This window comes from Colias philodice, chromosome 13 (assembly GCF_061535455.1).
Source record: "Colias philodice isolate Cphi_HAF_F1 chromosome 13, ilColPhil1 Martin Lab GWU primary, whole genome shotgun sequence".
NCBI classification, from domain to species: domain Eukaryota; kingdom Metazoa; phylum Arthropoda; class Insecta; order Lepidoptera; family Pieridae; genus Colias; species Colias philodice.
Window position 1 is genome coordinate 7,474,949 of NC_143098.1, and position 27,566 is coordinate 7,502,514.

The 27,566-nt window shown below is 32.6% G+C and overlaps 4 protein-coding genes across 6 annotated transcripts; 1 reads left to right on the forward strand and 3 right to left on the reverse strand.

Moving 5' to 3' along the window:
- Positions 1–3,770: 3,770 nt before the first annotated feature.
- On the forward strand, positions 3,771–26,098 carry RhoGAP1A (Rho GTPase activating protein at 1A). 3 transcript variants are annotated; one of them, XM_089702542.1, is made up of 22 exons: positions 3,771–4,203; positions 4,385–4,637; positions 4,803–4,995; positions 5,125–5,281; positions 5,359–5,608; positions 6,004–6,166; positions 9,902–10,040; positions 15,356–15,466; positions 15,687–15,872; positions 16,292–16,489; positions 16,810–16,929; positions 17,012–17,134; positions 17,259–17,450; positions 17,599–17,793; positions 18,243–18,438; positions 18,813–19,006; positions 19,386–19,561; positions 21,255–21,394; positions 21,857–22,002; positions 22,402–22,526; positions 22,647–23,136; positions 23,766–26,098. In XM_089702542.1, exons 1-21 carry the CDS (start codon positions 3,925–3,927, stop codon positions 22,882–22,884), a joined length of 3,774 nt encoding a protein of 1,257 aa, XP_089558668.1. In that variant the 5' UTR covers positions 3,771–3,924; the 3' UTR covers positions 22,885–23,136; positions 23,766–26,098. The 3 variants fall into 3 exon arrangements, with proteins under 3 accessions (XP_089558668.1, XP_089558669.1, XP_089558670.1); XM_089702543.1 differs by having other exon boundaries at positions 4,872–4,995; XM_089702544.1 differs by having other exon boundaries at positions 4,896–4,995.
- Positions 10,000–11,579, reverse strand: LOC149483482 (uncharacterized). The gene is made up of 3 exons (XM_089702551.1): positions 11,479–11,579; positions 10,869–11,405; positions 10,000–10,661 (listed from the first exon to the last, which is right to left on the reverse strand). Exons 1-2 carry the CDS (start codon positions 11,552–11,554, stop codon positions 10,873–10,875), a joined length of 609 nt encoding a protein of 202 aa, XP_089558677.1. The 5' UTR covers positions 11,555–11,579; the 3' UTR covers positions 10,000–10,661; positions 10,869–10,872.
- LOC149483483 (uncharacterized) lies at positions 12,176–15,142 on the reverse strand. Its single transcript, XM_089702545.1, has 5 exons — positions 14,996–15,142; positions 14,811–14,902; positions 13,030–14,740; positions 12,727–12,962; positions 12,176–12,338 (listed from the first exon to the last, which is right to left on the reverse strand). The coding sequence occupies exons 1-4, from the start codon at positions 15,060–15,062 to the stop codon at positions 12,733–12,735; spliced, it is 2,100 nt and encodes a 699-aa protein (XP_089558671.1). The 5' UTR covers positions 15,063–15,142; the 3' UTR covers positions 12,176–12,338; positions 12,727–12,732.
- Positions 25,109–27,509, reverse strand: LOC149483484 (protein disulfide isomerase CRELD1-like). Its single transcript, XM_089702550.1, has one exon. The coding sequence runs from the start codon at positions 27,221–27,223 to the stop codon at positions 26,117–26,119; it is 1,107 nt and encodes a 368-aa protein (XP_089558676.1). The 5' UTR covers positions 27,224–27,509; the 3' UTR covers positions 25,109–26,116.
- Positions 27,510–27,566: the final 57 nt, after the last annotated feature.

A 27,566-nucleotide genomic window follows, 5' to 3' on the forward strand; every position in this document is an offset into this window, starting at 1 on the left:
TACCAGCCTTACTTATAAAAACTGACTGATCTGTTGCATAAACACCTCTCAGTTAAATAACTCTCAACTCCTTAAACAATGATTAAAATAATCTTAGGTACTTATAAACCTATCTCAGCAGTCTCTCAACTAAGTTACGTCAATATATGTATTTTTTTCTAGTAACATTATCGAAATAAAACCCGCTATTCACGTAAAACTTGACTAAAAATGTACTTTTTGACAAATATGAATGGTAGACTTTATTTTGTATGACGTTTAACTGACAGGATATTGATAGCTTTCAAATTTCAAACATTTGTACAGATTTGAGATTTTTGATAAATTCAAATTCAGTTTTAATTTAAAATGAGTTCAATGATCAATAAACGTTCTCGTTCGACGAATTGGAGTGAGGAGGATAAGGTACGTAATGTACACAAGAAATCTAATAGAATGTACTTATTTCCTTACATGTTTTAATGCTTATTAATAAATATATATTGCTCTTTAGAAAGTGCTTCGAAAATAATTAGTGCTCGAGCGAGCACATATTATATTAGAGAATAAGGATACGTCGACTAATAAAAACACAGCAAAAAAACTTGCATGGGAAGATGTTTTGTCTTGGTTATTTTAGTTTTACTTATTCTAACAGTTTCTTGTATTTAATAAATTGTTACAGTGTAATAACATTATTATTGTATTTATATTTCAGTTATAATATCATTTCACTCCATAAAAGGGACTTAAGCCAAATACAAAATCAGTGGAGGAATTTGAAGAAAGCTAAGGCTTCGGAACACAAATTTAGAACGGCAAGAAACATGACAGGCGGGGGACCTCCGCCACCAAGTCCTCCGCCTGAAGATCAAGAGCTTATAGCAGCTCTTCCTAATGAGTTTGTGGTTGATAACAATCCTTTTGATAGCGATGCAACACATGGCCAACAGGTTTATATTTTTTACATTTTCTACTGCTATTATTCCTTAATTTGGAATATCCATTAAGGGATAATAGCGCTATGCATATATAGTTTTTTATTGTGAGATTGAGTAATTATATTTTATATATTTATAGGAAGTTACTAAGGAGTCTGCTGATGATACATTGAAATTGAATGAAAATGATGAAAGCACTGCACATGCATAGGTAATCATATTATATAATAATTTGTATAATATTTTTATCAGTTATGTTATACAAAAATATCAGTATTATAAATAAAATTTATATTATTTTAAAATAATTATTATTTTTTTATTTTTAGCCTGAATTGCCAAATTTCTCCACTGAATTGCCACGTATAAATCCTACACATCATATTTTCAAAGCTAAACCAAAAAAAACGTAAGTATGTAATGTTGAAAATAGAATTTCATGAAATTTCCTGTGCTTATTGTTCAGCTGTGATTTATGTGAAATAATGTTTAATGTTTATGTTATTTTTACAGTGGGAAATCAAATTCCAATTACGAGCATCAATTATTCCTCCTTGCAAAAAAAAGCAGGGAGGAATTAATGAAGCAACAACAAGAGTTGCATCTATTAAGAATAGAGCAAGAGAGGGAGCTTCACCTATTAAGAATAGAACAAGAGAGGGAGCTTCACGAGAAGAAGCTCCAAATACTTGCATTAGAGGAGGAATATTTAAAAAAAATAAATTTTGAAAAATAATAAAATATGGTTTTTATTGATTAAAATAAGTTTCAATATAAATGGCCCTGTTTATATTTTCGTCTTCATCTTCTATATTATCAGGGATAGTTGGATCGATTAATAATTGATTTTCAAGGCCTGAAGGATCTAGAAAAATACAAAATAAAGAATTAAAATATGCTTATTTTTTATGTATTGGCATTATTAAATATACTTTGTTTACATATTAGTTTGCACAAATACCTTGATTTAAAATAGACTCATTAAAGAGTATTGCTAAATTGTGCAAAACTGCACAAGCAACAATAGTGGTCTTGATCACTTGCAGAGACCCTCGCATTGTTTCGTTGAGTATGCGGAATCTTTGCTTCCACACCCCAAAGCAACGCTCTACAGTATTCCTCGTTCGTATGTGACTCAGGTTGTACCTTTCTTCTGCCTGTGTCCTTGGTCTTAATATTGGTGTTAGAAGATGCGAAGTACAAGGATACCCGCTATCTCCAATCAGCTTCCCATGAAATTCATTCTCCTCAAACCTCCGCTTTATTGAGCTTTCTCTATATATGCGGGAATCATGTGTACTTCCTCTCCAGTGACACACAATATCGCAGATTTTAAGGTCAGAGTCACATACTACCTGTAATTATTGTCATCAATATTATTATAAATTAGAAACACATAATAGCACACATAACAATGAAAATTTATTACTTTAAATACACTATGATCAAACTAAAATGTTATTGTACAATGTTCATACTTGAGTGTTAATGGAGTAATGTCCCTTCCTATTAACATAGTACTGTCCAGCCTCTCCACTCACTTTGCGTATCTTAATATGAGTGCAATCTATTGCACCAATGATACGCTTCATCCCGCATATTATGGCCTCAAATTTCCTAATTGCTTTGGCTTCCTCGGTTGAGTTCGACGGCATATTAATATAACGCGAACTTTTAGAAGCTAACGCAATAGCAACATTTCGGGACAAACGGGAAAGTGTCTGTTGACTCATTCTGTGAATGTCAGCACAATCTTCTTGGATCTGTAATGTAATAGATCGTTATACAGGCTTTTCTATTGTATATATCCAAAACTAGAGCACAAGTCACATCTACCTCATGCCGGCCCCAATATCGAATAACTGCCATCACTTGCAGTTCCACTGGAATACCGCCCCCTCGAGTGTCCACGCGAAGGTCATCCCGAATCAAATTAATGATTTGTTGCATGTTATTCTTTCCGAATCTATACCTCGACCGTAGTGTGGCCCTGTGGCCGCTACAAAAAATATATTGACACCATAGATTGACACTAATACCAGGTTATTTTAATTCTAGGTTGAAAAGTAGGTTTTTAATAAATAAGCACTCTCAGAACAATAGATTTATTTAATAAATGAAACGATACCATTTTAAATTTCGCGCTGTTTATGTATGATGTGCGCATGCCTTAATGCTCTAAGGCGCATGCGCAGGTTTTTATTATTTTATAATTTTAATAAAATAAATAATTCAACAATTTCAATGATGAGCCCATACGGACCTAACGGTAAAGAATACGATTTTGATAAAATTTGCCAATTTTGCTATGGATGGGGTGCTAAAGTGTAACTTTTTTATACCTAAAATTAAAAAAAAATTATTTAAAAAAAAACTAAAGGGGACCTAACGAAAAAACTGTGGGACCTTATAGGACCTAACGGAGACCTATCGATTGAAGTCATTTTTGACCCAAAATTCTATGGATGGGGTGCTAAAGTGCATTTTTTTTTATACCTAAAATTTAAAAAATTATTTAAAAAAAAACTAAAGGGGACCTAACGAAAAAATTGTGGGACCTTAAAGGACCTAACGGGGACCTAACGATCAAGGTCATTTTCGACCCAAAATTCCATTGATGGGGTGCTAAGTTTGCACTGGTATATTAGAGTTGTAATTTTTGTAATCAAATATTCTTCGAATAATATGTGATAAAGATATATAGTAATACTTAAATATGTAGTATTTAAATAGTAAAACATTATATTATATTGATAATATTCTATCATTAACAAGTTGGGTACCAATCGAAAATTAACACATTTGTGTTTTGACATATATTCACACATATATTACTTGCTCTGTGTTTGACATGTTGACAACCCTAAACTGAAAGACAGCGACGTAAAAAAAAAGTAAAAATTGCGTTTGCGATGTCAGATATTCTAATTTATTTTTTATACATTGAAAACCGTGATTGTTGATTATTGTAACATAAAATTGTCATGAAATCGTTTTGTGAGAGATGAGTGTCTTTGGGGATTTTCAACGTGTGTGGGTGCAACGTTTTCCTGAGAGCACTTTACCAGCCGCTTGGGAGGAAGATGTCAGAGCCAATTTAGCTAAACATAAACAGAAAGTCGCTATACTTAGGGAGGAGCTCGAGAAGGAAGAATTCTACGTAGAATATCTTGAAACTCTTTTATCTGATGTAGAGAAACATAAGGCAACTTCCCAGAGTAATAAAGTGGCGCCGCCCTTAGGGACTGACACAAGTGACGATAAGACTTCTGATAGCAAACAGGTAATTACAGATTTGTAATAGAAAATTGATTAATAACAATCTATTTGTAATGCTGATTAAATTATAAACATATTCAAGTATATGAATTAAATTCATGTAAATCAAGTGCATTAACTGTGTGTTATTTTTATCAATAATATAAATAATCTGGTCATTTTATTTATTTTTGTTTGTTATGCAGGGTTCAAACACAAATTCCTTATCAAAAAAGAGTGAAGGCAGTTTCAGTAATAAAAGTGATGACTCTATTGAAGCGTTAGATACTGAAGATGATAAAGTCAATTTAAGAAATAGACCAAAAACATTTGCTGAAAGAAGCTCTGTTAACCAATGTATAAACGAATTGTCGTCAAACCTTGCTGCAGAAGCTAGACGGCGGTGCAACAGTGAAGTTGTGCACAGGACAGAAAAGGAGGAAGATGACAATGCAAATGGTAAATATTAAATATTTCTTATTGGAATTTTTAAAAAATCATTTGTAAAGAGGAGACAATTATTCTATTATTCTATTTTTGTGGTAAATCATAAATAATATATCAAGATGTATTAAAGAAGTAGCTCCTGAAGTATATTTAAAATAAAATATTTAATTTTAATAGATCTTGAATCAAAAAAATCCACACAATCTAAGAACCGTCCAGCATCACAAGCAGGTGATTTTGTAACAGTTATTGAAGTTAATGGTGTGAAAGCTGCAGAGAGCGCTGTGAAGAAATCAGAAGAGTCACCACAAACCTCAGAGAGCAGCTCTGCAGATCCTGCTGTTGCAGCTAAGAAAAAAGTTCCACCAAAGTAAGCTTTATTTTAATGTATTTATCATAATTAAAAATATTGAAAACTTTTTTGTTATGGACGTAAATTATTATTATAATTTTTTCTTTTAAATATAGCTTATTAATAGTTTTAATATATCTCCTTTAGACCTCCACCAAAAGTGTTCAGTAGAAGAGGTGCTTCCCTGCCCGAAAGTGGTCTTCCAGAGGATAGTCCTCCATCTAGCTTAGGACGAAGACTGCGTAATTCTGAGTCAAGAGAATCCATTGCCAGTAGAGCTTCTACACCATCTATTAGTGAAAGGGTTATTATCTATCTGATAAATTGTAGTTTTATTTCCAATTTTATTTCTTTATTAAAATTATTAATTTATTTGTTCAGGTAAAAAGTTTTGAATCAATAAACTCATTGTCATCGGAACGAAAACGGTCAGGCGGTGCAGCAACACCCAGATCTATTGATGAGGAAGTAACATCTACCACTCCAGATCTACCTGAAGTACCAGATGACAAATCTGGCCCCATTTCATTGGAAAGCTTACCTGCAGCTGTCCGCAGTGTTGAAGACGAGCCATATTATGATCAAGTTCCAGTGGATATCAATGATGGAGAATATGTTTATATACAAGCAGGTAGTGTTTTCATTCTTGTTATTTAATTATTATTTACGTATAGCCTTTATTGAACTTATTTACATATTTAGTTTTACTTAATCACTATAATTTCTAATTTGATTCCTGTAAAAATAAATAAATAAACACAAATTTTTAGTTGGCCTGTTATTCCATTATAGATGATTGAAAGCATTTTTAAATTATATAACCAAACGATTCTAAGTTTGCAAAATGATAAATTTGTAATAGATTAATCTTCCACCCTGCTAAATTGTATGATATCCACAATTTTCTGTTTCAATATCTATCGACATAATACACATATGTATTTGTAAAATTTTTTAAGTGAAATAAATGATTGATTTATTATTTATTTATTTATTTATATATCTATCAACATAATCATCTATCAGGTGGGGCCGGTTCAAGTACGGAAGATGGGTCGAGCGGCACGAGCACGCTGGCGATGGCCCCGAGTGCTCCGACCGCACCGACCGCGCCCACGGCTCCCACTGCACCGGACTCGCCGTTGTGTGCCACCGCGCCCAACTATGTGAACATACACTACTTTATACAGTGAGTGTGAACACAGCTTTACAATATATCTATCATACAGAAATTGCGAACACAGCTTTAGTTTGTGTAGGCGTTTGTTGTAGTACTGTAAATGCGAAGTTTGTTGTTTGTTTGATATCTGCTGGTTAAGCTTATTCGAAAATCATAGCACCAGTTTGTATGGAATTCCGTCTATGTATCTGTTACACAAAATTTAAAATTTAAGAGTTGAAGGTGTAAGGTCATACACAATACTACATTTTTTTCAAATAAACTACACCAAGGTAATTTTCAATTGGATCCAGTACACCCTGGGATAAGAGTGTTCAAACAAACTCTTCAAATCAAATATGTTTATTTGTTCAGTATTTATTATTAGTATAGATAAAACTACATGATACTCTGTCCAGATATTTATATCCCTGATAAAAATCTAGCTTAATTTCCTTATGATATTGAAGAAAAAAGCTTTATAGAACTTATGAAATGTATTCTAAAATATTCAATATTAATTATTTAAAAAGAAAGGTATGCAAGTTACACATTTCTAGTAGTTGCCCAGTGTATTAGATGATGTCATCAAGATAACAAGTTGACTCATATTGTTTTGTTATAAGAATACAAATGAATATAGGTAGCACTCAGTAGCCTATGACACACTTATCATTTATCAACAACATCCCTGTTATTAATTTAATTCCGCTGTTTCGTATCTACGAGATGATCAATACTGTAATAAAAATAAGGGCTTTGTTTGATCAAAATGTTGGGAAATATGTTCGTAAATTATGTTCATAAATTTTAAGACTAAGTAATATGAACATTTTAGAAGCATCTGTTTCGTGTTACTTTGCGGTCGGCGTTTATTCTGTTTTGGTCATTTATCCTATTCTATAAATATATTAACAGCAATAAATAGGGTGAATCACTATTGTTATTCATATCACGTGTATAGGTATATTAAGAAGAGCTGGAACGTCAACACATTTACACATTGCACATGTTAGGCCGGGAGATACTGACACAAAATTTCGGGTCATTTGTAACAGGATGGCGGTCTAGAGGGGTCTTAGTACGCAATGACAAAAAGAAAAATGATGGTCAGAACGCTGTTACCGGCGGACTAAAAATTAGTGCCATACTGCTACAAATCGTTCAAACTACGAATAAAATCTTACAATAAGAAAAAAATCTTATACACATTCGCCACCTCCCACAGGTATGGCATTATCACACTTCTATTTATAATCATTCAGGAGTTGTTGAAAAAAAAATGTAAGGTGGTACAAATCGTTTGCCGAGAAAAAAAAATTCAAAAATTTGCCGATTTTCCGCGGTATGGCGACCATTTGGAATCGTCCGAAAAGTATGGCATGGCGATTTTAGTAAATGGCTGCACGACGATGGTTACCTGTGCAAAAGTGAGCCCGGTACAAATGGTTGAATTGTTTTTTTTAAATCAACGCATTCACGTCGGTATGGCGGACTGTAAGTCACATCGTAACTGTATGGCATGACACTACCGCCTACATCTTTTTTAAGGGCTATCGGTAAATTCTAAAATTTTTGTTTTACAAATCGTTGGACTTTCGCTATTTATCCGACGACTGTGACTAACGCCCACGCGACTAGTCCGCCGGTACCAGCGTTCTGAGTTCTGACCATCATTTTTCTTTTAGTCATTGCGTAATAAGACCTCTGTAGAACCGCCATTCTGTTACAAATGACCCGAAATTTTGTGTCAGTATCTCCCGGCCTATGTATGTGTCATATTTTGCAATTGTTTATAAATACAGGGTGATGTAATTGGTGTAGTACGAATATCTAAAAATCTATGAAGAATTTTGTGATACAGTAAATGGAAGAATTATAGACTACTAGATTTCCACCCGCGGCTTCGCCCGCGTTTTCAAAGGAAAACCCGCATAGTTCCCGTTCCCGTGGGATTTCCGGGATAAAACCTATCCTATGTGTTAAGCCAAGTTACCCTCTATATGTATGCTAAATTTCATTGTAATCGGTTCAGTAGTTTTTACGTGAAAGAGTAACAAACATCCATACATCCATACATCCTTACAAACTTTCGCCTTTATAATAGTATTAAGAAAGATTTTACAGTATTTAATAAAATCATTTAATTTTTTGTTCATTTTCATTAGAAATGTCAATTTTTCTCACCAAGGTGGAAATTTGGATGATAAGGATCTTGTTAGAAAAATATAAATTTTGACTAAAATCGGCATTTTTTTTTCAAAAATCAAATTACTAATTGATAATCAGAGTTATCACGTCATTATTAAAAAAAATAAGCCAAACTATACACAATTTTTACCTACTTGATGCAATCCTCAAAGATCATGGACATAGTGTATTGCGCCTTCCACCATACCATCCAGAACTCAACCCAATAGAGTTACTATGGGGCATAATTAAAGGGCAAGTAGCATCACAAAATGTGAACTTTAACTTGAAAACTGTGGAAGAATTATTTAGAAAGGAAACAAATGCTATTAGTCTGGATATGTTTAGTGACGTTTGGAGAAAGACGCGAGAACATGAGGAAAAATATATTCAATTAGAACCAAAAGTAGATTAGACACTGACTCATTTATAATAAGTAATAACATTAAGAAATTCCGACAACGAAACATCGAGTTCTTCGAGCGATGAAAGTTACAGTGAAGTAGAAGATTACGATTATGATTAAATAGATTCTTTTTCTTCTCTATAGATACTGCTTTCTGAATTGGTAGTAAATGTTAAAACTGTTAAACTGTTATGACGATTCAAAAGTGCTTCTAGAAGAAGTCTAATTGTATAAATGTTTGAGTTTGAGTTTAAAACCAATAGTGTGAAAATTATACAATAAACATGTAACACATATTTGTTAGCGCGTATTGGTAGGTATTACGTACTTACTACAAATATAATATTTCTTAGTTAATATCTTTACTCGACCAAAGTCAGGAATTTAATTATTATTTGATAATTGAATGATTATTAATACTTTTATCCAATTGATTATTATTAGAATAAATAATTAACTTCATCAATTGATTTACTTTTAAATTATAATTTTAAAGGTAAATTATGAGAGCTTTCATAAGTAATTATATTTGCATATATATATCTACAACGCACCCATTTTACAATTCAAGTCTAAAATGAAACTAGAGTCGCATTTATTTTTGAACATACTGTAAGTGAAATTTCATAAGTGTGAGTACTGTGAACATGCCAGCTTTCCCTAATTGACCGATAATTAAGTAGAAAATAATCATCATGACTAAACTGGTAAATTATTTGGTCATTCACCTTGAAACACAATAAATTAACATTATTAATATGTAAAAAGGCATTTCCTCTTTAGAATACTGCATGAAAGATATTATATTATGTACTAGATTCTATTGACTAGAACAGATGAAAAAGAAAGCAAAATTAAAATTAATTTTTATTAGAACAGAAAAATGCATACAATGAATAATAATTATTGTTATGCATATAATATAATAGTCTTCCCAATTAAAATTTATGCTTATTTAAATTATTTTAATACTCTTTCATAATTAACGAAAAAAGAAAACACAATTGCGCAACGTATAATTATATTTTTTATACCTTATAATTAAATTTTACATCTTAGAATCTAGAAAAAAAATTATTATCTAATAATAACAGACAGAATGGTTGGACAATTTTTTGTTATTTTAAAGAAATTCATTAAATTGTATCATATTTTTTTTATAAATACAGGCAAGGCGTCGACGGCGCGGAAGCGAGTGAAACAAGTTCAGAATTAGCTGATTCAAGTGATACACCTTTATTGTTACGAACTATTTCATCCGATACCGAAGCCAGTGCCACTCCGCCCGTATTGAGAAAACTGCATCAGGTTTGATTACATTACATTTTTGAATGAACGGTTTATATGAAAATACTTGACATGTTTTGATAAAGATTTATCTGAGCTATTTTATATTAGGTATAAATCGAAATAGTACTACATCTTGAGAATAGTTTAATTAATTTTCATATAATTATATTATTTAGCAAGGTTAACGACAATGTAATTGAATAATATTTATAAAACTAACTAAGCTGAAACTATAACTCAACTGAAATTAATAATTTATTGAATTGACTTCGGACAAATTTATTATTTTTACATCGTTTTCTTCCGTATTATCAGAGATCATTACTCGTAATTCTTCAGATACGGGATTTTTCTTTTCATTTAACTTAATATTAAAACTCCCCGTATGTTTATTTGGTGAACAAACTTTGACACCAGTAATTAAATTATATTTACAATAATGCACTTTACAGTTGTGATGTGCGCAAGATGTGTAATAACACACACCATTCCAACAAAAGGACTCAATACTTAATCGTTTCATTAAATTGTTGGCTAATTGCGTAGCAAAATGCGTAAAAGTAAATTGTAAATAATCCACGACTATTTCGTCAATACCAATGGGGAAATTAAGCGACGTTTGTTTCTGATTCTTCAAACCTGAAATATAATATCAATTTTAGTTAAACTACAAGTATTACACATTAATAATACGAATAAAACATAGGAGTGGCCGCGGGATAGATTTGATTGTTTTCTGCACATTTTTAATAAGAGTTTTTTTTAAGAGTTCTTTAAAGTATGTAACTGTGTTTGGTCTAATGAGAAAAATGTTAACAGTGAATTTTCATAAAATCAATAATTTACCTCATTAATCCTCAGACTCTTTGTTCGGAGAATTGTTCTCTTCATTTCCGTCGCCAACGGTAGACGATAAAATCATTTCAAGTTCTATTGGCCGTTCTTCTGTCGGTTGATCAATATCCTTATGTTCGGTAGCGTTGATATTTGTTACTGGTGTCTCAATAACTTTGTCAGCATTTTCAATTACCTGTTCATTTTCAACAGGCTTTGTCGTTGGCTTATTCGGCTTTGACGTAGGTTCATCCGGCTGAGCGATTGTGTTATAAATCCTGCACTCTCCAGTTAAGTCTGTGTCGTAAATATTGCACGTTAAATTAGTACAGCCAAATTTATCACATCTCATCGTTGTGCAAGTTTGATCGTTGCACCACACCGTCACATTCCTTTTTCCGATTTCAATGGTAGCAATGGGTTCGCTTGTTGGAGATTGAATTGAAGGATCCGCAGCGCTGTCCATCGCCTCGTAGCTCCACCAAGAAAAAGGATATGTTATCCAGCCCCATATTGTTGAACCAATCCCGCGGCCCTCGTTTATATTTTCTGCAATTTCATATCTCAGACTAAGAATGTTTTTATTACGACCGATATTAAAATATTAAATAAATGTACTTACGTGATACCGGAGAACTTAAAGTTTGGGTCACTATACACAATAAAAAGAGAGTTACAAATATTTTTAAATTTAACATAATGTCGGTTATGTGAAGATGGTGATTTCTTGATAGGAAATGTTTGAATAGTCCCACCTCGAGCTTTTATAAAGCCCACTAGAGGTATGTCCCTATCTGTTGTGAGATAACGCGCTTTCGGGAATGTTTACTTAATGGCTTATGACGAGAACATACCATAAACGTTTTAATTATCCTTAAACCTTACCTGTGTGATAAACAGTACAGCGAGACTATTAATCAATTACGTAATTAGGAAAATATTCCATATTTTCACAAGAAAATTATTTCCTCACTTTGTTTAAAAATATATGAAATAAAAGTATATATATTACTTTTCAATCATTTATTTTGAATATTTTCTTTATATCAACGTGGTATTGAAAGGCGTAAATTTAATTTGACTACTTAAAAAGTTTGTATTAATTTTATTACATAACGTTGAATTTTTATCGGTCATTTTAACTTCACATAAAATACAGTGACTCCGAATATTCGGACAAGCCAAAAAATTACACATATCTTTATCTTTTCCACATTTTGTTAATATTTTAAGTTTTTTCATGTTTGGTCGTAAACCCAACATTTCTTTTAGAAATATTCTTACACCACTGAAAACAGATGATATCGTGGGTAAAGATGAATTCCATAAAGATAGATTACCAATATCTAGTTCTTTTATGTTCATAATTTGGTGTGAAGAAATACTTGTCTGTGTATAATTTCCAGTTGTATCAAATTCAATAATTTTTGTCTTTGTATTGCGAATAAATTTCCAGGGATTAAAGTATACACGGCCCTTATTCTGAAAAATAAATATGTAATACATATTATTAGATCGACATTGTTGAAATTAAAAACTATTTTCACGAAATTCTTTTCTTCAAAAATATTATTTCATGGCTTGAGAACTGTTCGCCCCGGCTCCGCTAGGACTCGAATAATATCAAAACTTTCTGTACGTTAAAATAAATTATAATATTTTACCTGTGTGTAACAAAATGATAGGAAACATATTATAACAAATTCTATAAATAACATTTCAAGCTTTTAAAGAAACAACTTATCAAAACCGAGTTTAAGCGTTCTGCGACGCCTTATCAGCATATCAATTAAGCCTGTAATAAATGTTTATAAACAAAGACTTTTTACGCGTATTTAACTAGTTTTAATTAGAAATTAATGTGGTTTACCTAGTTCTAATATTTCTTGTTGAATGGACATTCTTTTGTCGTAGTCAATTCCTTTATAGTACACTTGGACTTTAATACTATTTTTTTTGATGCCATGAAAGTGATGCACTTAAAGCCAATACAAATTGTCATTTTACCAAACATTTTTGCATTCAATTTTTCATTCAGTATATCAACAATTTCAAATGCTACGTTTGACGGTAAATCCATAGTTGACTCCATCTTTGCAGTACTATCTAAAACCGAATTGTAATTAGTAAAAGCAAAGGAGAAATGTAATTTAGAAATGTTAAGGAAACTGACCTGTACTATTAGTTCCTACACAATGTCCTTTATTGTTGTAACGATTGATAGGATCACATTTCCTATGTAAACATATTTTATCAGCACATTTCATTGAGTGGCATATTGTGTCAGAACAAAACGTTAAAACGCCTCTCACGTATTTACCGAAAAATGAAATAAATACCGGGACTACTGTATCCATATCATTCCAGTTTACTTCTCCAAAAATGGCTTTTTCTAATGCTACAGAATGGTTATTTCTAATGGATTCTTTGCTCATGTTAAATTTTGTTTTTCTTTTTTCCAAATTTAGTATCAAAGTATTAATATTTTTTGAGTCATTTTTAATAAGAGATGAATTATTTTCAGACCAATATAATAAATCCTCGTCATTTAAAATGTTTTCAAGTTTCTTATCAAGTGTTTCATTAATATTGTTGCTAGTTCCACTTGTAAATGTGGTTTTCCCAGTTTCATTGTTTAACTTAATTTGCCTTTTTTCGCGCACATTGAGTTCTGATGCAGTTTTATTTGCTTTCGTCTTAATTTCCCCTGTTTCAATACTATTCTCGTGCGTTGTAATTTCTGTTTGATTATTATCATCATGATTGTTTGATATATTCAAGGTTAAATAAATAAATTCATTCGAATGGTTATTTTCTACTTTTGGTATCGGTTTTCCAATAACACTTTCGTTTACATTTTCCAATTTTTTATCCATTTCATTAATATTATGTATTTTTGTATTACTAATATCCAAGGAAGTATCATTTATGACTAAAGTACTTCCATTATTCATTTTATTCAATACGTCAGCTGTTACATTTTTATCTTCATTTAATATATTTATATTTAATGACTTCTTACTATGTTTTTTGTTATTATTACTTCGTACTTTTTTTTTCTTTCGTATAGTTATTGACTGCATAGGCATAGAATTAGATATTCCAGGAAATATGCTGTATTTAAATAACTCCATTGGGCTAGGTAAATGCAAATATGGTGAAAATGAATTAATAGCATCATGTTTAAACATTAGTTGATCAGAATCTATCATTTTATTATCTCGACTCGTATTTTCATAGAATTTTTCTAGCATTTCAATTATTTTAGGTACCTTAATGTCGATCTTGATTCGAATTTTAAAATCATTACTGTTTGGATTTGATAAATGTTTCGGTGTATGGTTTTCAAGTGTATTGTCTAGGTACCGTCCTCTACTAATAAATAGATCTTTAGGTTTAGGTACAGATTCCGTAGTTATAAAACATTGCTTACATCCACATTTGCATGGTATTTCGTTAGCTTTACAATAACAAGCTGATAACAAAGCTTTTTCACTAATGGGTTTCTGTAAATTATATGTCATATCGGGACTTTGTTTATTGCTTCTTATGGCCTCGCTTGCTACAGGTGAATATTTGTTAATGCTATTATGCGATATCATATAGTCCGGCAAAAAGGGTCCTAAGTGAGGAAGTAATTTAGAAGATGGAATAAAATTATGAGGCAGAGATTTGTAAAAGTCGCTATGATGTTTTTTCATGGTAGGTTTCTTTTTAGGATATCTCTCATGACGTAGCAGGGGGACTTTGTTTTTACCATTTAATTTTCTTAAATGATCAACACGTTGCTTATGTGCTTTATCTAAATAATGTTGGTATTCTAATAATAAATCTTCAATGTTTTCATCACTATCGCTCTCCGCAAATGCATCGGATTGAGAATTCTATAAAAATAACGTTGAAATAGTAATAATTTCGTATTCATACACATTAAAAATTGAAATGATAACTTACCAATCCATCTTCAAAATCTTTTATCACTTCTGCTATGTCGTTAAACAAAATTATGTCATAAATTGGAGTAATTTCTGGATTTTCTTCATAACCTTAGGAAATAAAAAATATACTGAGTAAAAAAAATACTTACAAATTAGTGTTTAATAGGATTTAGACAAGCAATAAACTTGAAGTCTACTTACTTTCAACATCTATAGAAAAAATATATGGGATTAGGAAATTTACACTTAAAAATAATAAAGCTCTCATGGCTGCTCTGCGTTTGTGTCGAAAATTGTAAAGTGTTTCAGACTTTAAAACTCAAAACTACAACACACAATATACGTCAATATTTTCCTTCTACAGCCATTGTTGTTATACACAATCTAATCGCAATTCGTTATGAAACAAATATAAGCATTAAAGAAAGGTTTATATTATGATACAGATTAGGGTCAATTTATAACTGAGTTACTGTTATGAATAGGGTTTAATTTATTCATATATAATACTATGGTACACACAACAATATTAGGATTAATGATAATTTGTAATTTTTTCAGGAATCAAGTAACAATGCTGAAGCTGAAAGACTTACTATGCACCGTTGTATCGTCACTAGTATTATTGAAAGCGAAACTGTTTATGTTGAATGTCTTTACGTTATGGAGAAGGTAAAATATAATAATAAAGATACTGGCTTTCCAACCCATTTTATTTTATATAAATGACGGTAGTTTGACTTAAATTTTCTAAGCTTTGGTAAGAAATGATTTCCTGACCTGCCCTAGATCATGCTTGTTCTTCAAAACAAAGAATTAAATAGTACAAATAATAAATTGCCTTTTGAAAATTTTTTGTAGTATTTATTTTCATATAACTTTCTTGTTGTAGTATATGAATGCCATAAAGGCGACGCTGTCAACATCTCAACCTGTGATTACCGAAGAAGAGTTTGGAACGATATTCTACAAGATATCTGAGTTACATGAGTTGCATAAAAACTTTCTAGAAGGTTTGAAAGCGGCGGTAGCTAGTTGGGAAGAGCCGTTGTGTGTCGGAATGCACTTTAAGAAAATGGTAATGCAATTTTAACTTTTTAAGTTATTATATTTTTATTTTTCGCTTACTATTTTTTGACTGTGCAGTTGTGTACACAGTGTTCGGTATACACGATATGTTAAAGAGCTAAAACGCTTTTTTTAAATTGTATCTAAGTAGTTCAGATATTTCAAACATTTCAGTTCGAAATTTCATGGTTCTGATAATTACATGTTTTACACATAATGTGTCAATACAAAATTCTACCCATGTAGAATTTTTAGCATGCATCATATTTGTAATAAATGCGCGACATAATCTTCTTGATTGGAGTGTTATTCGCATTCGGTGAGTTCGTTCGATTGTGGTGAATAGCATCGTTTCTATACGAAACACAGTGTACGCGACTTGGTCCGCGCATGTGTAGCTTCTGATTCAAAGTTAAATTCCGCGTACAGGCGGAGAACATAAACGTGTACGGCGCGTTCCTGCACAACTACGGGCGCGCGACGGACGCGGTGCGGCGCCGCTGCGGCAGCTCGCAGCGGTTCGCGGACCTCACGCGGCAGATCGCCTGCCGCGGGCAGCCCATGTCGCTGGACGACCTGCTGCACAAGCCCGTCGCCCGCGTGCAGAAGAACGCGCTCGTGCTGCATGTGAGTTAAGTTTTTGAACTAACAAATTAGGCGTACCAAACAAAGATTTGAAATTTATCTACATCTACAGTAATATAATAAAGGCATAAAATTGATATTGTTTTATCTTTCGAGATATCGGCTATGACATCTTGTGTATTTTTAAAATCATTAACGTTGGTATTAAATAAAAAACGATGTTGGATGGTATTAAACAAAATAGCTGAATGAATATATAAATCTCTAAAAATAAAAATAAATAATCAGAATTTCGCATTTTTCTAATAAGGATAAATCGACGAACAACGCACGAACTTTAAATCTTCATTTGTATTTTCCAGGATCTCATTAAATATACACCTGCAAGTCACCCGGACCATGCGATGCTCACGGAAGCTCTTAATATGACACAACATTTCCTAGATGAATTTAATATCATTCAAACTAAATCTATGTTCCCTGTAAGTATTGCACCAAACATAGATTTGTTTTTATGGCGAATAGATTCGATATTGATTTATATACTATACTTTATAATTTCAGAATGCTGATCGTGCACAAAGAAGGCTAGTAAAGAACTCATTCATAGTAGAATTGTCAGATGGACATAGAAAATTACGACACCTGTTTCTTTTCAACGATGTTATAGCATGTGCAAAATATAAGGTAATACTTGTTCGGTTAACTTCTATTCACTTCAATTGCGATCCTTTTATTATGCATTATATGCTGAAATTTGAAATATTATTCTGTTTTTTTTTTCTACTAAAATAATTATAAATATTTGCAGGCTTCTGGTCGCGATAAATTCACATTCGAACTGAAGTGGTTCATTCCACTGCCAGATATAGTAGTAGTAGAGGAAGATGGGAGTTCAGTAGAAAAGGAGACAAACCCCGCGAATATAGTAGCGCTCAAGTCGCAAGCTTGTACCGTGCGAGATCAGATCTTGGCTGAGGAACGAGCCGCACAGGATGATAAGGTGATTTCAATATTTTCGACACAAGTTCTTATTACATATAATGTTTTAAATTCGTACTTAGTTCGTTTGAGTTTGAATGTCGTTTATACGATAACTAATTACTCAAATTCAATATTTAGCTTGAATATGGCATATCAATTTTTAACAGAAAATTCGTCTCGGTGGTCGTGGTGGTGCCGAGAAGCAGCGCAAGAAGCTGGCAGAGTTGGAAGGACAGCTGGTACTGGCCAGTCCCAACCTGGTATTCCGTGTAGCAGCGCGTACATTGCAGCGCCATCATGTATTTTTCTTGAGCTCGGAGTATGAGCGCACGCAATGGATTGACTCCATACATGCACTTCAGGTAAATGCTAAAAAAATCTATTTAATGCGAGCTTAACGCGCACATACATATCTTTTATGATAACTGATCTTGATGTTGAATTTCGACTAAATTTGAACAATTTGTCGCTATCGTATAAAATGTAGTGGTTCTTGAAAACAAATTCATCCCATACAATTAAACTCCACACAAACTCAATGATTTAAAAAAAAAGACGGGTTGCACTCCGGGAGTGCCGGCAGAAGTGAAAACTTGATTATTAACGCTGAGCATGTTTGATATTTTGGAATGGTATCCGTCTTAAGCTTTTTCGATCAGGTCACGTGTCCTGACGCGAGTTTAAGATTTTATACCCATTACAGAAAAAGTGCTCAACGCCGCTAAAGAAGTTTTCACTTCAAAAAATAGTATAATAATTAATCTATTAGATATTAGGTAGGTACCTATAGTTTCAAATATTCCGGTTACAGGCGTCATCCGCACCGCCCGCGGGCTCCAGCACGGTGTCGATGCTGGAGCTGCAGAGCTGGGTTACAGCGTGCCGCAGCTACCTACAAACAGACATGGGCTCGTACTTATTGCGAAGCGGTCGAGACGACTCCCTACTACTGGGCGACCTGCAGCTGCACATCGGTGGCATGACCGCGCCGCTTGACACCTCCGCTGGTGAGTTCTAGAAGCTTCTGGATTGTTCTCGAATGCGATAGGATTAGTGATGACGTCACCACAATGTTCGAACTGTTAAGTGTTAATGTTATTGTTTTAAATTAAATACTTGATAATGAAAGAGCTAAAATGAAATGTTTAAAATGTAAATATTGATGTTCGTATTTAAAATTGCTCTGCGCTAACTGTAAATAAAATGAAAATTTTCTTTATCATAATTCATAATACAAATATTCATAATAAAGAAATACGATTCGAAAGAGCATCTGTATTATGTACAGATGCTCTTTCGAATCGTATTTCTTAAATTAATTTTAATGAAACAGATATAAAAATAACTAACTTTTAGTAATTTCGATAAAAATTGTTCTCAGACTATTACATAATCGTTGAAGTAGATTCATACGGACACTATTTCCGAAAAGCGAAGTCAAAGCTGGTGTGTAGAAGTGCGCAGCCGCGTTGGAATGAAAGTTTTACCATTGACCTCGAGGGTTCACAAAATTTGCGGTTATTGTTATATGAAGATGCAGCTCGACCAGTGCTGAGAGGGAAATGCACGGTCAAGGTAAGAAAGTAAAAATAAACTATTTAAAAAATTCATTTAAATGTTCCCAATACTAATATTCAACATTGTGAAAATAAATTATGTATATGTTTTACACTATAAAAAATAAATAAATATACAAGTAATATCTGTTTTTATCACAATCTACGTATTATGAAAACTACCTTATAAATATGTTATGTACAGTAAAATGGTTATTAAAATTTGTAGTTTCTAAAATATCATCATTATCTTAGCACCTTAGTTTGTCAATCATGCAAAAAATATCATAATACATATTGCGTGAAAAATAACACAATTACAACTAAAATTTCTGTTCATCAGAGTGGAATAATAATAATTCGTTATAATAACAATAGTAATGTGTATAATGGCGCAGCTGTCCCGCGAGTGGGTGGCGGAGAGCGCGGCGGGCGGCGTGTCGCGCACGGTGTGCGTGGGCGGCGGCTCGCTGCCGCTGCGGCTCAAGCTGCTGCCGCCGGAGCGCTCCGCGCGGCACGTGCCCAACGCCAAGTCGGGCGCGCTGTTCGGCGCCAAGATCACGCATGTTGCCAAGTATGTATAACGGATACGTGTATTTATAGTTTGTCCACTATAAGAATTGCTTTTTGACAGCTCGACGGGTGATACCAGAAGTGATGTACAAAAGATTATCGATTGTGATACCATTTTAATTGTAAATTCAAAATATTATCATAAATCGAATCAGGTACGTAAATAATAATTACAACGTAAACATACTAATAAGATATGTAATAATAAGTCCACATATCTATTCATTTTATGTTAAAACTAAACTAAACTATAATCGAGCCAATTTAATAGGCAACATTTGACGTCTATCAATTTTATCTTCATAGGGTGGTAACCTGCTTAAAAACATAGATTAAAGTTAATTAATCGATACGGGCTTGAAACATTTGTCAATCGAACTTGAAACACATGTCAATAATTTATGATGATTTTTATTCCCAAGTAATCAATGCATTCGATTCTAGTTGTCAGATTTCGATTTTTAAAGTAACGTCTCTGGTATTTAAAAAGAAAAAAGGTTTATTGACACAAAATTGTAGCGACGTCAGTTTTTTAAATCAGAAATTGTTTACTATGTTTAGAATGGTTTATCAGTAATATCAAATACTAAAATTACTTGTATCGGTCATTATTATTATAAACTAGCGGTCCGCCCCGGCTTCGCCCGTGGTACATGTTTACGTTTTCTCTACATAAGAACCATCCTCGTACTTCAAGGAATATAATAAAAAAAGAATTATCGAAATCGGTTAAGCCGTTCTCGAGTTATGCGCTTACCAACACATTTTGCGATTCATTTTTATATATAAGATAAATATGTAATCGTAATTGAAAAAATTTAAGCAAATGTGCAGTTCTAACAAAACGAAATATCATGTTATTCTATGTCGTCGTTACTAGGTTACGTTGTTGAAATTTGTTGAACTGTCAAATGTTGCCTATTAAAATGGCTCTGCTATAATATTTTATTATTTATTGGTTTCTATCTTACAATTTGGTTATCTTTATGTTTAAATTATTTAACATAATAGAAGAGTTTTTCTGTATCGGATACATTTAACAGAGTATTTCTATCGATTATTATAATCTATCGACCCATCATTGAATAATTCTGCGTAGACATCACTAAGTGGGCGCGGCCTGTCCATGAAGTACAGTAATTATTTATATGACATTTTAACATAAACAATACAATCCTTCATAGGCGTGAAGCTGTCAAAAAGCAAATAATATAATGGACAGAGTATAGAGCTCGGCCTGTTGAGCGACGGTTTGGCAACGTCGCCACGTAGCTGGCGATGTCGCTCGCCGATTTATCCAAGAAGTATAAATATTGAAACGTATGGTATTTTGACGGTTTGGCAACGTCGCCAATGAGCACATTCCCATGCTTAGATAAATATGATCGATAAGCATAATCAAACACAAGATAAATGAGCATAGCTGTTGTTGTTTGTGTTTTATTTTAAGTCGTAATGATTACATTAAGACTAAGAGAAAGAGACACATCTTTATTTATTATGCTTGCAAAATAGATAGATCAATTTGTATAATATTATTGTAGTTATATATTTTTGAAACTGATTTCAGTTTAAAAATAGGTAGTCAATAAATTAGATTCTAGTTGGTTCCGAATTAGAACTCCAAACTCGAACTCTTCAATCGAAAGAACTTATTCCACACAACCTCATTCATAAATAACATACATTTTCAGGCGCGAAAAACGCAACATTCCATTCATAATAAGCGCGTGCGTGCGGGAAGTGGAGCGGCGCGGCATACACGAGGTGGGCGTGTACCGCGTGTCCGGTAGCGCGTCCGACCTCAACCGGCTCAGGAAGAGCTTTGAGACCAGTGAGTATAGAGACATTTGTATGGATTTATTTGTTTCAGAGGATTGTTTTATTGTAAAAATTATAGACATTTAGAAGTCGGGTGTTCTGGGTCTGTTCGGATACCAATTTAACTCTTGTTAGCACCTTCTTGCGCACAAATTATCCCGGTTGCTGCAGTTTTTCGGAAGTTGTGGGTACACATTTAGGCGATTATTTTTTATTCTATAAAGCAAATCTTATATATAAAATTCTCGTGTCACAATGTTAGTCTGCATACTCCTCCGAAACGGGTGGACCGATTCTCATGAAATTTTCTGTGCATATCGGGTAAGTCTGAGAATCGGCCAACATCTATTTTTCATATGTACCACGGGCGAAGCCGGGGCGGACCGCTAGTATTTATATAATATTGTGAGGGTATATCGGAAAGTTATACATATTTAATCATATGTCTACTTCTATAATTATATAAATTTTCCAGATGCATATGAAGCAGAACAGTTATTGAAGGAAGTTGATATACACAGTGTAACTGGTGTATTAAAACTGTATCTTCGAGAATTACCCGAAGCATTGTTCACCGACGCTCTCTACCCGGAATTATTGCGCGCCTGGGGTTCTACTCAGGTATTATAATTTACAACCATATTATTATGAGATGTGTTTATTGTTCTAAGAAATAATTTTAGGTTTTTTTTTCCGAAAATACAATAAGAAAAAAAAGTTTTGGTTCGTATAAAATGTATATTGCTAATCATTTTTAGAGTTTTTTTCACGAGTGTGGGTTATAGATCAATGAACTCCAATATATATTTCTAAGTGTTTGTTCATCAGAAATTAGTGATTCCGATTGCGAATTTTTTGTGTGGTAGACTCAATTAAGCGAGGAAAGCGAGGAGCATCAATGAAAATAATGTTACATAAATGGAAAAATAGTTTTCCTTTGAGAGCAGACGAGGTTGCGTAATGACGGTTGTCTTAGTTAAAGTGTAAAGAGCGTGTTTTGAAATATTTTTTTTATTGCAGGGTGTTGGTACGTCGGTGGACTCTGGGCCAGCACATACAAGGCGGCATGCTCTCCTTAAATGTTATGCACAACTTCCTGATCTCAACAAGAATTGTATTGATTTTCTCCTCAACCATTTTGTCAAGTAAGTTTTTTTATTAAATGTATTCACAAAAGTCAATATGTACACTTAATTGAACAAATGTTTGTGTCTATTTAAACATGAAAATTAGAGTTTAATAAGTACCTAATATAATTTTTTTAGAGTAAACCAACACGAAGCGGAAAATAAAATGTCGCTGCATAATTTGGCAACTGTATTTGGTCCTACATTACTGCGTCCATCGAATTCGGGTGCCGGAGCCAAACAACGAACCGACCTTCTCGCGGCTGGAACCGTCGACGCCATGGCCCAAGCTGGCATACTCTATTGTCTATTGCAGCAGAGACAACTAGCCGCGCAACTATCATCGCATCATAGAGCACCAACGCTGCTCGATTAAAAATACATAATCCGCCATCTTGTGATGTATCGAGTCCCTAACATTTCCCGCCACTTTTTGACTTCAATGTTAGATAATATTATAACGTTTTATTAGTTTTTGATAATATACACATTTGCCAAGCTAGTTTTACACAACAATATAGTCGTAGAAGTAAGTCCATAATGATGAATGATGATAATGCAACTGGGAGTGGGAAGGACACTTAAAGACTTTTTGATGTTTATCTGTCTTGTTAAATTACTATACGAGGCCTTAAGGCTTTGTCAGATAGGACGCGTATTTTAGCGCTGCGTAGTAGCGCTACAGCGTCCTGTTTTAACGTCGCGCGAGGCTTCGTCAAACAGAACGCTTTAGCGCGCGTTAGGACACAGCAATTGATGCATGACACAGCATGTTGTTTACATAATTATTACTTACGAACAAAACAAGGTACAGCGATATTAACTCCGGAGTCGGAAGAATTTTTTACTTACCAGTTTCATTAATTTCTTCTCCGATTTGTGCCCACAATTTTGCCTTCATTGATATATCTTTATAGTTTATATGAACTATCCTTCGTATTATATAAGCATGGATATTTTCTAACCAATTCTATCAAATTTTCGGTCATTATGCAGTATTTTATTATTATTTTACGCCTATTAATTCCGACGCTAAAATAAAATTTGTAAAAAAATACAACACCCGACGTTAAAGCGTCCTAACGCCGCGACAGAGCGTTGCGTACTGCTAGCGCCGGCGCTCTGTTTGACGGTATTCTACGATGGTAGTAGAACACATCTTAGCGTCATATCGCGGCGTCAACTTAACGCTCTGACGCGCGCTAAGTACGCGTCCTGTCTGACAAAGCCTTTAGTCGTTGTTTTATTAGTTACGAGGCCTTAGTCGTTGTTTTATTATTTACTAGAAGATACACCTTAATGAAATCAATGGGTATAACTTTATTCTTGGTGTAGTTTAGTAGTTTGCTTTAGCATGTGTGTATGGCCTATATGCTATTTTATTGGTGATAATTAATAAATCAATATTCTTTTATGCAGATAAAATGCTGTCAGATAAAAATTGGTTTTGCCTTTACGCACAAAACATTTTTAGTGCGTAATAATTTTAAATACCTTCTGTAAATATGCAATTTAAATAATAATAATTAATTGGTGCTTTCGTTTGGTTAAATTAACAAAAACACAGTTTTACGCGTCGTCAATATGATTAAATTTTCATGTCCCAATTAATAATAAGAATCTTACGACAGCAAATCATCTCAATTAATACAATATTTAAATTACATAGGACATAGGTCATAGGTATGTATAGGTTCAATTTCAAAGCCCGTTTTTTTATATTCCAATACATTCCATATTGTGCAAAATAATGACTGATTTTATGTTTACAACTATAATTTAATAACATTTTACAAAATATGCGAGATTGCAATGAAAGTTATAATGGGGTTTTGTGAAAAAATCTAAGAATGTGTCACACTACTGAAATGAAATCTTAATAAAATGAACTATCGTTGATGAATGAGAGTTTTTGCATATATGTACTTGAAAAAGGGATTAAAGAGTATTATTATAAGGGACCGAAAAGTAATTCATGGATAGCGAAATTGGTATAGACTGAAAATAAAATTTTAAATATTGCGATTAGATTATACTTGCTTGAAATGGCAAATTGCTTTAAGGAGAAACAGGCTTAAGACTAAAAAAAGTTTTTACTGATCTTTTCAAGTTTCAGCATTTTCAGTACTAGTCGTGTTTTTTGTATTTTTGTGTACCGCTTCTAGTACAAGTGAATATATTGATTCTTTGAAGATAGTCCACATCATACAGTCGTTAGAGTTAAATAATTTAAGTATTTTACTTCACAACTAATCCTACTAAGTTAGTACTTAATGATGACAATTTACCAAAAAATGAAATTTTTAAGAACAAAGTTTATTTCATTTGTAATTTGTATTGATTTGATGTTATGGAACACATTGAACGAAATAATCTATTTTGTTGAGTAATATATAATTATGTTTATAATAGATTAGTGTTTAAGTTATCTCTGTTCAAAGAACTTCCAGATTGTTTTTCTTTTCACCAAAGACCACTGTTACACTTTTGTTGCAGAAATTCCTTATATTATGTATGTACACTGTACCTTGATATATTCGTCTTGTATTATTACAGCATCACAAAATGTTTACAGGTGTAAGACCCAAAAGAAAACAAAGTCCATTTGAAAGTGATTTATTTTGTTTCAATATCTGTACACCATTATAAATAGACATGGAAAAATACTAAGAAAATGTAGTAATAATAGTTGCTTAGGGTGTACTTTCCTTCTAGCTTTATTGAGTCACAGTTATTTTCTGACAGCTTTTACACAATATTTTAGATATGACATTATGTATAACACAAATATTAGTATTTCACTTGTGTATGTAGTATTTATACTAACTCTTAACTTTATTATTCTAATGTTGGTTATTATTACATATTGTTATTTAAATATGAAATGAAGTAACATTATTTGTACTATTATTTGCACAAGCCATTTTATCAAAATTTAAAGAGAAAATTGAATAGACAGTCAAGATGCAATGACAACTTTTGTGTTGTATTTAAGTTTTAGACTTAAAAACACTAAGGGTATGGATATGAATTACTTTGTTTACAGTATTCTTTATTTTGTGCATATTTAAATTTCATGTTGTATCTTATAAACATTAGAAAACTACTTTTAACTGTAGCTTGCTATCACACATTTACTTGTTACATTTGGTTTTATAAAAAATGCACTTGGTAGCTAAAGTTTTCCTTCCTGACAAGCAACAATATATTCATCAAATGTCTTGAAGAGTTGCAGTTTTTTTGTGTTGTGTTAATGTATAACTTAATTTTTTATTATAATTATATTTAGTATCACAAAGTTCACAACTTAAAACCAGTACAGTGACAATAAATTACACTGCCAAACGAGCGGCCAATGTAATTATTATAACACTTTGGTAAGGTAAAATTTAGTAACACATTTTAAATATGGTTACCTTTATTCATACCCAATTTTGATTTTTGTTATCTCTGATGTTGTGTGTAGAGTATGTACCTATAAGGTTAGATTTTGTATTATTTGGATTTTATATTTAATTTTTGTATATAAATGATACTAAAATGTAGCTATGAACCTTTTCACAATAAAATGTATTTTTAATACACCTTTACCAATTTTTTTTATTTTCTCACAGCAATTCATTGGCTTTTAAAAATATAATTACATAATTTTTAACTGTATCTACTACAGTTATATCAGATACACTTTCCAATTTAAATATCAAAATGGAAAGTGAGGCTCCCATCACTACAGCTAATGGCTTAGCTTTTTGGTAAAAAAGATACATTAAAGTATTTAAAGAAACATACAAGAATAATCTTTTATCAGCACTAGATAAATGTGCATTAGTTGTTTTATCATCCATACACTTTCCAGACCATAGTCTATCGTTTGGCTTACATGAGGTACAATTATATGGACCGAATCCAGAGCATGTACTACAAGATTTATCACATGGTAAACAACGGTATGAACCTACATTATTGACACAAAATTGATTACTCTTACAGATTGAGCTAGAAGTACATTCATTAATATCACTACAGAAACCATCTTGTAATTGCCAGCCAGAAGCACAAACTTTACACCTATCTGGCCCATAACTGAAGCACTCTTGACATGCTTTATGGCATGGTTTGCACTCATCATCTTCACCAGTAAAATAATTTATTTCACACTGATCACAGAGTTCACCTGTATAGCCTTTATTGCAAATACAAGAACCATCTCCTTTTCTTGTTCCTTCTCCATTGCAAATACCATGTCCACTACAAATCTTATTACCCTGCAAGGGGCAGGATTCGCATGACTCACCAAAGTGATTTTTTGGACAGCAAAACTTTAGATTATCCATACAAAGCCAAGTGTATAAATCTGATGATTTATCGATCTCATCTAACCACCATCTTTCTACTAAATGCTCGGCCTGTTCTGCAATTGAGTAACACTCGTCTTTATGTAAACTTAATTCAGAGCAAAGATTTTCTTGTATTTCGACTAGTCTAACCTCACTTCGTGCATATGATTTTAATTTCGATTCTTCCCAAGCAGCATCTCCACCTTCAAACTTCCCACGGGAAGTCTTCTCTAGCCAGTTATTAAAGGAATCACTATACGCCTTGCACTGAATACACTCACTTATTTTACTCGGTTGTCGGTGTTTCACATCTTTTCCAATAACATATATAAAAGAAATTGAGGAAATCATCCAAATGAAAATGGTTTTGCGCAGCATTGTATGAAAACTGTTTATAAATATCACTTATATATATCCCTAAATTATACTTAAACAATTAGTCAAGGTAAAATTGCCTAAATTCATAATAATATGTGATATATTTGAGTTAATAAGAAAAAATGTGTATACGTACACGGTATACACTAAAATCTCTTACAATTTTTTATTGTAACTTTATTGTGTGCGCTTTTTATATTATCAAGTAGATATACATTATACAATTAAAATTATTTTATTTGAATACATAAATAAAAATATGTTTAGATTGTAAATGTCAAGTGACACTTGAACCATAAAGCACAGAGGATCAATCAATGCCTCGGAGCAATTAACAAGCCTT